Here is a 12,176-nt window from a genome sequence, read left to right as displayed (position 1 = left end):
ATGCTCTCTGGACCAGAGATGGAAATGCTGACTGCCATTGGTACATGCTCCTCCTTGGGACAGTGTAAGACCTGCCAAGATGGCAGGAATGAGGGGGGTGGTTGAAGCCCCATGTACTTGGACTGATTTCTGGACTGCGACCGAAGTGAGCACTGGCTCCTTTGTTGGATGGACTTATGGATTTTGGACAATGTGAAATACCCTGATGGGGGTGGGGGGAACCTTTGCTGGAGGCCCTTCCCCTGCCCCGGAAGCTTTTCCCATGGCTAGAATGAAGGCCGATGACATTTTGCACTTTTGGCAAAGTGCTCAGAGACTGGTGAAATGTACCTTTGTAATTGTTGAAAGTGTATGATATGTCATGTTGTTGTAATTTGTGTAATGTGCCTAATTTTCTTGTGCAGGAATACCTGTGCTCTAGATTGTGAAGTGAGCAAAAGGTGTGGAATGTTGGTCAAATAAGTTTGTAAATATAATATATAGGTTTGCTCGCTTATAGTTTGTATTGGGTATGGGGGAAAGGCTGTAAGCAGGCTGGGTTGTTATAGCCTAAGGCTTAGTTTTAAGACTAAACCTTTCCCTCCCTATGTGACTGTATCAGAGACTTCCTTGTTTGTATATTGGATTAAAGGTTTTTATTTCTACACTATAAAATGGGGCAGATCAGGAGCTTGCTCTCTCTTGGTTCCTGAGATTAGTATTAGAGGAGAGAGCAGAGAAAGGCCACGTGGAGGAGAGAAGAAACAGCCAAGATGGCGGAGTGGTGAAGGAGAAGACAGTTTGTGCAGAGTTTGTGCAGAGAGAAGGAGATGGGGAACAGAGGTGAATAAAGCTGGTGAGGTAGAAAACTTTGATTCTAGGAAACTTGGATAAGTCAGTGGCTTTGGGAGCCCTGAACGGAAAGGGAAGTGTTTTCCCACTGTGTGTATTTCTTGCCCGCCAGGTGCAAGCTAGAATAAAGATGATGGCCCACCAGTTCTTGGCTCTGTTGTTTCATTATCATCTGTCTTAATCAAATGTAAACCTGCATGGGCCAGGCGGCAGTGATAGTGGCCATGACTACTGACCATACACCGTAGGAGAAGGGACTAGAAGTCACCACACCTAAACAAACTGCCAAAAAAGTATCCTATCTCCTATCTATTCTTCTAAAGGCCTATTCATCTTTCCTGAAAATCATTTATTTTCCCTCAAAAGACCAAAATCCCTCTTCCTTTTTCCTATTAGGATGGCATTTAATCCTGAATTTTAAGTTACCCGTGGCAGTTCCTCATTTTTCTCTGGGCATCTCCCATGTGCAACATAAGTGTTCTATGCCTGAGAACCTTTGTCTGTAAAGAGAAAATAACAATACTGCCTGTGTTGGTTGTGAGGATGGTTGAGATAATTTATATAAAGTGCTAAGAACTGAGAGTGCTCTGTGGGAGATAATCCTATGTACCTCCACTGTCCTTCCCAACATTGGGAAGGTAGAGGCACTGGTTCTCCAGACACTGCCCCTGCTCTGTGGCGAGGAAGCAGCTGGCACCCACTGACACAGGAGGGCCTCCCTCTCCTCTCTCATAATCAAAAGAAACTAAAGAACCAACCAAACAAAGAAGAAATCCTCAATATCGACCCAACTTTCCTGTCTCTAAGATACATAAACAACCATTCTGTCTCAGGGATTCCAGGGGAGTTTTGCTGTTTCAAGTACCACTTTTCAGAAACTCCAGATTTGATGATCAACTTTAGGCCACAATTATAAGTTCTATTGTCTGTAATTACCTTTGTCGTTATGATGAAATATGAAGCAGTTGGGAGGGTTGCTGAGGGGAACCACATAGTCACATAATCTTTCCTAGCACATTTTAAACAGTTTTGAAAATGAAAAGATAAAATATAGGACATCATATAAATAAATAAGATCTGATAACATTATACGAAGTGAAATAAGTAAATCAGAAAAAACCAGGAACTGCATTATTCCATACGTAAGTGGGACATAAAAGTGAAACTAAGAGACATTGATAAGAGTGTGGTGGTTACGGGGGGAGGGGGGAGAGGGAGGGGGAAAGGGGGGGAGGGGGAGGGGCACAAAGAAAACTAGATAGAAGGTGACAGAGGACAATATGACTTTGGGTGATGGGTATGCAACATAATTGAGCGACAAGATAACCTGGACTTGTTATCTTTGAATATATGTATCCTGATTTATTGATGTCGCCCCATTAAAAAAATAAACTTATTATAAAAAATAATAATAAATAAGATCATATAACTATTTGCTTGTTTTAAGAATTTCTAGATCTGATTTTCTCAGAACAAAATACTAAATCTCTTTCCTCTTATGCATGTTACAATTAAAGAATAGTCTTATCAGAAATTACTATGGTAGAATACAGACTTTATAGAGAAAATTTTTTTCTTCCAGATAATTAAACATGTTATCAACATAAAATAGCTATAGAAAAAATTGTATTATTTTTATGATAGCACTCTCTCCAAAGTCAGATTCAATTCCTTCATCCAGATTAACATAAAAACTATCAACATTGCCAATATCTGAACTGAGGAGGTCAATAATAAAGATGATTTGAACATTTAACACCAGTCCTCACAACAACAGCCAGAAAACAGGATTACTTGTGCAAGCTGATTCCATTTTTGAATTGACAAGAAAAGGAATCAGTCACTTCATGTACATCAAATGTTAAAGCACGTTATCTATTTAAAAATGAAAAAATCTATGAAAATCCATGCTCATGATGGTACATAGTAAATGAATTCAGTCATAATCTCTGTGGGAATGTGTCTAACCATCATCCTGGCATTTCTTTGGAGAAATGTCATATCTCTGTGTTTGAAGCTAAATGGGGTAGAGACGATTAAGAGGATTGCTTTCATGTGTGAAAATCTCACTTTAGTCTTACTGAATACAACTTTATCGGCTAAAGAGAATCAGGTATGGATTTCACAGGTAAAAAAACCAGACTTTGGTCATTAGAAATGTTCCATCGAGGAGCAGCCTTCACTGTTGTTAACAGAATAAGAAGTTATTCCTCAAGCTCAAGATTTTTTTTCTCTTTGTTCCTTTTACTTCCAGTGAGTTTACCATCATCTAGAATTTGTAATATACTAAATTTAAAGTTTGAATGGGTATAAAAGAATTACAGACTATTTTCATGAAGGTGCTTGGAAGACAAAGCTCTCAGATTTCAGCCCAAAGTCCTTTAATCAATAACTCTGCAACTGCACCTTCTAATGAGGAGCACTGAATCTTAGGTGTGGAGAAAGGTCCACACACTGGCCCAGGAGAGGGGCCCTTATGTGGCAACCCTGCACTTTTCAGAAAACAGAGCTCTCCTGTTCTGTGGTGCCGTTCATTGGATAAATGAAAGGATGAAGATATTGTTCATTCAGACAAAATCTACGTCTTTTTATCCAAAACAAAGTAGGATAATGCTAGTTCTTTTCCAATGACAGCTACTTATATACTTGAAAATAGACGAATAATCATATCTAGCTTCTCTGTCCTAAGTCTACTTTCTCAGATATTCTCACTTTCTTTTTACCACCTTTCCCTATCCCAGCCTTTTACCCTCATTATTCTGCTCATCCTGCTCAAAAGATGGCCAGTGTTTCTACATCTTACCCCTCTGAATGCATTAATTAGATCCAGTTGATTGATGGTGCTGTTCAGTTTAAATATATCCTTTCTGATTTTCTACTGTAATTCCATTGAAAAAAAATAATTTACTGAATTTATTGGGGTGACATTGTTTAATAAAATTATATAGGTATCAAGTGTACAATTCTATAATACATCATCTGTATATTGTATTGAGTGTTCACCACTCAAAGTCAAATCTCTTTCAGTCACCATTTACCCCACCTTTGCCTTCTTCTATCTGCCCCATAGTGACCTGCTTCTGCTCATCACTATGCTGTTGTTGGTACCGGGGAGGGATTTTTTTCTCCTTAATTCTTTCACCAGTGGAGCAGAGGAGTGTATTGAGATGGCATCATTTTACAGCAGGTTCTCAAATTATATTGTTCCCCTCAATGTATTTCGTTATGATGTTGATAGACATCTTAGGATTTTAACTCTTATTTATGTCAATTAGGCTCTGGTAAAGTTGCCTTGGTTTGTTTCACTTACTCATGTAGAACCTATTGCGGATGTCAGGTGAGGAGTTACTGTACATGCTCTGAGAACACGAGTGTTTGCTATGAAGTGGATGTGGGCAGTGTAGGGGACCTGACGGGCAGTGAGTTCTTTTGAGTTCACAGGAAAACTGAGGTCATCAAAGCTGAATAAGGCAAGAGATGACCCACCAGAGGTCCAGGGGCATAAAGTGGATACACATGGAGACAGTGTATGGACCAGATTCTACTGATTGCTTAAAACAAACAAACAAGCAAAATCCTATTTCATATCTTTGCAATACTTATGCATGTGACTTCATAATCCCTTTTTACTGTTTGCAGTAAAAACTCAATCTGAATTTTGAGTAGGAAAGCCAGTTAAGTCTCACTTCTAATCTTTTGTAAATTCAAAAGAGAGAAAAACTCAACAGAGAATTTAACAACTGCACTACTATTTGAAATTGAAACACACACACACACACACACACACACACACACACATGTTATACACAAACAGGGTGTATGAAAGACTGCCCTATTTTTCTCAGAACCTGAAGATAGTTGAGAGGACAATTTTAAGGTTTTCTCACCAATCTGGATTTGTCTGATGTTGTGAACCAGTTATTTAAACCTGTTATTTATTTGTATAAAACTTATATAAGTATCATCTTCTAATGATGTGTACAGATGACAACAACACTGCATCAAAATAGAAATAGATGTGATTAGACATGCTTTCTTATGATTGCTCCTGAGCATTGTTTAATGCCTTACAAAGTCTTCTGATCTTACAAAAGGACATTCATTATTTCTTATACTAAGACACATGGTTTAACATTACTATTTAAGAAAAACAGCTAAGTTATTATATGTAGGTCCAAGTTACATTACTGAAAGTCCAAGCTGATCTGCATCTGAGCTGTCTAAAATGTTTGTCCATGAAAGGTGACATCCAAAGCCGGTTGTTAATAACTTTTACAAAATTAGGGAACAAAATTTTGACTTATGCTTTTGTTACAAATTCAGAAAAATGTAAATGGTAAGCCAAGCAAAATACCTTTCTTGTTGTCCTCTTTCTTCAAGTGTTTAATAGTATCAAGCAACTCAAATGCCAAGAGTGAGTAAGCAAGTGATGTCATGGTGCACACATGCAGTTTTATAAATTTAATATTTCATTGTTGAACTCTGGTCATCTTACACAAAAGTGGCAATCTTTTCTTAACTAATTTGCCAAGGCTTTGTGGTAGACTGAACTAATTTACCACAGCCTTCTTTCTCTTTCTCATGGCATCCATCACTTTCCAAAGGACAAGACTATCCATTGAGGATCATGTTGGTGCATGCACTTACCACAGGCCTGTGCACGTCCCAGAATGCCCTCTCCTGGCTGTCCAGGATCTTCCTTTCAATCTTGTCTCTCTTCTTGTCCACTCTGTCAACACGGAAACACAGAATGATAAGAAGGGTTAACTGTAGTGCCTCTCTGAACAAAAGCCACAGCTTGAACAAATCTTCCAGAAGACTCACAAGGACTCACTTTGCTTGTGCTTCTGCCTGCATGAAAATGAACTCCCACTTCCGGGCAAATGCTCTCTGCAGCCTGGCCAGGCTCTCCTGAAAACAGACACAGGTGAAGACATGCTGAAGTTCATCTTCACTACCCCTCCAAGTTTATTTACCACCCATATTTGTCAAGAACACAAATATGGGATTTCTACAGTTGTAAATGTCCTCTGGTCTCAATGATAAGTCATGCTTGCTAAATGCAGCTAATCCTAGCATTAACGGTCATAGGGAAAATCAGGGAGACCAATTGCAAATATTTATTTCTATGAGTCATTGTAAAGAACACAGTGCAAAATCCAAAATACTAAAGTTATCTTGTATAAAAAAATACTGCTCAAGACTTTTCTATGCCCACTTCCCGGTTTCTGCTCTGACTGAATCTGTGTATCCGGTTCTTAGTACTTATTTCTAGACAGTGTTTCAAATTTGATAAAAAGCAATTTCCTGAACAGATTTCATCAGATTAATTGTATATGCTGATGCTGATGCATTTGAAAGTTTGGCAAAAAACACTTTCCCTGAATAAATGCTCTTTGATCCTCTAAGTTTGGACATCTTCACTATGTATCTAAAGTTTTACAAAAGTTAATTTTTGCAAATAAGATATGCTTCCCCATTCTTCTCTGAGTCTATGTAATTTAGAATTTCATTGTCTTCAATGAAAATTAGAGAAAGTAAGCAAGTCAGGATTTACTTAGCCTTATACTGCCTGATTCCTTGAAAATCTGACCCTTACAAATGGATGAAGTTAACAGAGTGCCCAGAAATGACCAGGGGCCTCATTTTTGTTCATTTTATAACGTTCTTTGCAGAATGTCCTTAGGACTCACCGCTTCATAGTCAGCAAGCTCCAGCCTTGCCTTGTTCTGCATTGTTCTCTTGCAGAGGTAAACCGCTGAAAGGAAAATAAATCAATCATTTTCTTCCTGCTTATTAACATGTAGGCACTAAAAGTAAAAATATGGCATTACAGATCAAAACAAATTGGTCTTTGTCACTTTTTCCCCCAAGGTGAAGTTGTAATTTCCTTTATTAACCTTTTTTTGGACAAAAACAAATAATCTGTTAACATCATCACTGAAATTTAAATGTAGTGGTTTCTATGATGTTTATAAAAAAACATGTTTAGAAACTTGGTAATCATTTCTTTACTGTTCATTAAGTATTTGTCACAATTATAGCTTACACACACACACACACATCTGAGGGGGAAAAGATAAAGCTTTTTAATAAGACATCAAATGAACTTAAACATCTAGATGTACAAATAGCACCATTTTGTAAAAAGGACTTGCATGAAAAGGGAATCACTGTTGGCACATTCAATCATGTCTGCATTCTATTCAACTGAAAAAAAATCTGTTAATGTAAACTGAAGACTTCTTGGCATCTTCTTTACGTCATTTCCTAAGGGCTAATCATTAATCATTTTATCACTAGAAGAGAAGAGAGTATAACATCTTATCTACCTGCAATACAACTCCTTATTAATTCCATTTGTTTGAAGACTGTGTTGTCTCAGCTGCCAGAGAAAGTCCATCTGGTCAGCAGATTTAAGGAATGGATGACAGATAGAGAAAGGACGGAACAATAGTTTTGCCACCAAGCAGTTATTTCAAGAATAACAGTGACTCTTATAATAACATCAAGACATTCACAGCCCTCCAGTACAGTCCCAATTATCAGAATATTTTTACCACTTTTCCATAATACATAAAATTTGTTCCTTATGAAATTCAATGTATATGCTCTATCTAGTCTAGATACTGAACAAACCCACTGGAGGAGGGCTATCAACTTCTCCTTTCCTAAGGCTAGCTCTGAGGGATGCTTTATAAATACCATCATTGTATGAACGAAGCTGTACTATCCACTGTTTCTGATAATAAAGTCTAGCTGGTATCACTGAAGAAATACCCTACACTGAAAATCTTGGATCACTGCAAACACTTATGCTATTTGTTCCCAGTCTGCCTTCTAAAGTTTGCTATATGAAGGTCAAGGCTAAGGAGAGCCAACCATGTGATGGTGCTAACATTCCTGCCAACACTAAGAATCAAAGATACAACTTTAGAACACATCTTTCTACAACTTGCCATGGAAATTGTATTTTCTACTAATATTAATCTTTGCAAATTACTTATTTCTACCATTACTAGTTTTTCAAATTAGTGATAGTCAAATTTTGAAAACAAAAATGACATCATGATTAATATCCTGATTGCTTCCTACTGTAGAGGCCATTGTGATCTTAAAAATCCCTACAGTGTTTTCAGCAGGTGGTAAGACAGATCGGAGCATATGTGAAATATCCCTGAGGTGTCTTTTCATGAGAAAACGATTGAAACTACTTAAATACCTAATTAAAAAATTTCAACTTTCCTGAAGAATTACCTTTAATCAAATTTCCAGCCCCAGCTAAGGGTTCCATCAGTCCGTTCACCTTCTTATGTCCTCTTGCATCAGCCTCCACCAGTTTTATTGATTCTGGTCATTTAATCTTTGTGCATTTCAATCGAAGATCCTTTTTGGAAAATACATTTCTAAACTTGTTAAGTAAACTACTGAATAAAAGCGAAGAAAGGGTAATTTTTTTAGATGACACTAGGAAGTTATGCATCTTTTACTATAGCTGACTGTCTTCTAACAGAGTTTCCTTTAATTCCCTAGAAACTATTATGAAGGTGTGGACCGGGCGCACCATGTATATAGTACTTGTTTCCCATGTATTTGTGGAATGTGTGAAAGAGTAAATAAATAAATGAATAGGAGTTATTTAGAAGTCAAATTAACTAAAGTGATTTCTACTAGTCTCTTTGGTAAACAGGAAGGAGAGAAAAGAGTGGGTGACCAGAGGAGGGAGCACGCTGGCTACTGTCTAAAGTAGAGCTAATACGGTCATGACTGAAAGGGCCCAACCCTCACCAACTAGTCTAGACACAGTACAGTATGTTGACAGGTACAAATAACACTTGTCTTGTTTTTAGTAGAGAGTATCAACATTGGGCAGGATGTGGATAAGGAAGGAATGAAAGAGGATTCAATTCCAGGAAACTTCCCAATTTATCAAAGATGGGAAAAAATGAGAGCCATTAGGTGTAGTCAAAACCATGAATGACTCAAGTTAAGTGCTTTTGTGCTGACCCCTCATTACTTAGGCACCGAAGATGCTCTATGTTATGTATGGACCTATGCCCAGGTACAAAATGTAAATCATTTACAACATAACCCCTCATTTTTTCCCGTACCACCAAAATAGTAAAAATATCAACTGAAAAAAGCTATTCCTAGAGTTCTATTTAAATTGTTTTGCATTATCAAGAGTTTAATTTCAATTTTGAGCTTAAACACATCTCTTTGCAGTAATTTTCTGGGAGAGTATAATAAGACAATTTTAAGTACTTGGAGGGGCAATAAAAAGAACAACAACAAATAATTTAGTAGGCGACTATGTCACTAAGGGAAAGAAAGAAAGATTGAGAACCTCTAGTACTATTCTGGCTAAAATAGCTATGTAGTAAGATCACAGACTTAGAATTAGAGATGAAAAGTCAAGTTTCTGGACCACATCTCTAATTAAATAGAAAGTGAAGCTGATGTTAGTTTTTTTTCCATTCAATTTTATAAAGCTTTATAAGGTGGAGTAGTCTGTTACATAAAAACTGATGTTCATGACAAAAGTGTACAGAGTTGTTTCACAGAGGTCGGTGTAAAAAATCACTCAGATCCCAATATCTAAATATGGACAAGCTATACATATCATTCATAAAGACTAAACTACAATTGCCAAATAAATATTTAAAATATACCCAACGTACAACCAAAGTAACACAAATGTATCACATATTGTCTTAATGCAACTCTACTCTTTAATCTTTTAGAGTTTGCTTTGTGGGTTACTTTTTGCCCCTGTCCCTGAATGAAAACTCAATCAGTGGCCACCATCTTGTTAGTCACTTAGCAACTCAGAGTCCCAATTCATTAATGGGAATGTTCACCTCAAGTAACAGTTGAAACACAAAAGCGTGGTTTAAAGTTTTGAGGTCCATTTTTATTATGTTTCTCTATTTCTTTGCTTATACTCCTAACAGTTTCAATATCCTAGAATTTAATGTAAAGATTTCTATGGATTTTGCCCCCTTCACAAATTTGGCTCCATTTAATACTTTTTATCTTGGATTATTTTTCTCTTGATCTCTATTATAACCCCTAATTTCATTTCCTACTTGTATTATATTTGCCTCACCATTTATTAGAACTGAAAGAGACAGTTTTTTTTCCTTTTCTTTCTTGCAGAGAGATATTGTTTGATCTTATTTATGATCTAAAAAATGTTCTTTTTATGGATGAATTTCAATATTTATATTTATCACTGTAACAGTTATATTTGGTATTCCTTTTCTCATCTCTCTTTTTCTTTGTGTGATTGAAATTCCTTTGTTATCCTTTTGCTACAAGGAATATATTTTCTTTAATTTCTACTTTAATAATTTACAAGTAATAAAACTTGTTATGTTCCTTTAGTGGCCATTCTTATATTTAAATAAGTGTTTTATATATATATATATTTCTTGAATTTTAAACCCTAACCCTTTCCTTTATAAATGATGACAAAATCAACATATCTTTACTCTTCACTCCCCTGTCTTTTTCATTATATAGTAACTAGACTTTTTTATATGTTTTAAATTAATTATATTATTTACATTCCATTGGGAACCTAATTTTATCAGAATCATTTAGATCCTGGAGGGAATGTAGAGAAAACTGTTGTCTTGGGAAATTAAAGCAAGAAGACTTTGTCTTTGCATAATCTTTTTAAAAAATCTAAATTTGTTGAAATTATTCCACTATAGGCCAGATACTCCAAAAAGGAGGAATGTTACCATTGTGGGTACCCTTTTATTTCTTCTTTTTTAATTCTTTTTCCAAGTGAGGAGAGGGGAGATAGAGAGACATATTTTCACATGCTCCCTGACTGGGATCCACCTGGCAACCCCAGTCTGGGGCCAATGCTCTACCCATCTGGGGCCACGCTCCCAACCAAGCTATTTTTAGCACCTGAGGCAGAGTCTCCACAATGCCATCTTCAGTGCCCAGGCCAATGTCCTTGAACCAGTAAACCCATGGCTGGGAGAGGGGAAGAGCGAGAGATAGAAAGAGAAAGAAAGGAAGGGGGAGGAGAGGGAGAGGGGTAGAGAAGCAGATGGTCCTGACTGGGAATCAAACCCAGGACATCCACACGCTGGGCCAATGTTCTATCCACTTAGCCAACTAGCTGAGGCCATGGCTACCCTTTTCATTTCTGGTTTCCTTTGGAATTTGCTCATTCACTTTGGAGTGAGACCACTATAGTGGTGAAGGTGAGCTGTAGAAAGATGCTGATAATCCTAGGTTTTCTGACCTAGCTGTTGACCTTAAATGTAAAATTTATATTGCAGCAACAATCCTTAAATATAAATTTTATTTAAACTTATGACTAGTTTTATTTATAGCAGGCAACTTGATACTATTACATGATATTTTTTGTTTTCAGGCTTGATCTGCAGTCATTATTTTCATTATCATAATTTCTTTATCATCTCAATACTGAAACCCTGCACACAACTAAGTAAGTGATCAATATTTTCTATTAACAGTGGCCCCCAGCTTTCAGGGGGATCAGGGCAGAAAGAGATAGAAAACTATTCTTTTTAAAAATTCATTTATTTATTCATTCAATAAATCTTTACTCAATGCCTAGAATCTAGGCTGTGACCTAAGTGATGGGAGTATACCTGTGAACAAAACAGATGAGAACTCTGCCCTCCACAAGGTTACATTCTAGGGGAATTCAAAGCAAAGATGGCCTGGAGATGACAGAGGAGTGAGAGTTTTCAACCTCCTCTCTACAAGGTGATGGTCAGGAGCCTGGAGGTGGACCACTGTAATCCTGTTCTCTACCGGTAGAGGGAGCCATTGTACTCTTTCAGTCTAACCTGGTTAAAATAAAAAATGGTAGTTTTATAAAGATTTTAATAATCTAAAGGGGACAAGAAGGTCTCTGTAGAGTGATTGCATGAAGCATCAAAGTATTCTAGTTCATGTAAAAGAATAGAATCTCTGCATTTAAGGGGAGAAACTATAACAAAAAAAAATGAGACAGGTATATATGGGTATGTTCACTGACTGCCCACCATGTACCAAGCTTTCTCTAAGCCCCAGGGACACAGAGATGGACCCAGTGGACCGTCACTGCTCTTAGCTTGCACTGTACTGGTCTAGAGTGTGACAGACAATGAATAGTGCTATAAATAATGTAACAACAACATCTGATATTTACTGAAAGCTTTGCAAGGGCCAGGAAATATGAAAGCATTCCATATGCATTACCTTGTTTAAGCTCCATGCCCACACTAACAAGCAAGTGCTATTAATTTTCCCATTTTTCAGATGAGGCAACATAGGTTGAGTGAGATGAAGAAATTCTTGGTTGAAGCTAG

The 12,176-nt window shown here is 37.0% G+C and overlaps 1 protein-coding gene across 6 annotated transcripts in view; it reads right to left on the bottom strand.

Moving 5' to 3' along the window:
- RGS7 (regulator of G protein signaling 7) overlaps window positions 1-12,176 on the bottom strand; it is a 422,952-nt gene that overhangs the window by 58,098 nt on the left and 352,678 nt on the right. For all 6 annotated transcript variants that reach the window (XM_066383468.1, XM_066383487.1, XM_066383510.1 and 3 more), the window contains 3 exons: window positions 6,525-6,589; window positions 5,666-5,742; window positions 5,479-5,560 (listed from right to left, as the gene is read on the bottom strand). In XM_066383468.1, the coding sequence (XP_066239565.1) occupies window positions 5,479-5,560; window positions 5,666-5,742; window positions 6,525-6,589 (224 nt within the window). The remainder of the gene's footprint in view (window positions 1-5,478; window positions 5,561-5,665; window positions 5,743-6,524; window positions 6,590-12,176) is intronic.

Source organism: Saccopteryx leptura, chromosome 1 (assembly GCF_036850995.1).
Source record: "Saccopteryx leptura isolate mSacLep1 chromosome 1, mSacLep1_pri_phased_curated, whole genome shotgun sequence".
In the NCBI taxonomy this organism is placed as follows: Eukaryota; Metazoa; Chordata; class Mammalia; order Chiroptera; family Emballonuridae; genus Saccopteryx; species Saccopteryx leptura.
The sequence above is the reverse complement of the archived record's forward strand: the minus strand, read 5'-3'. Positions and strand labels throughout refer to the sequence as shown.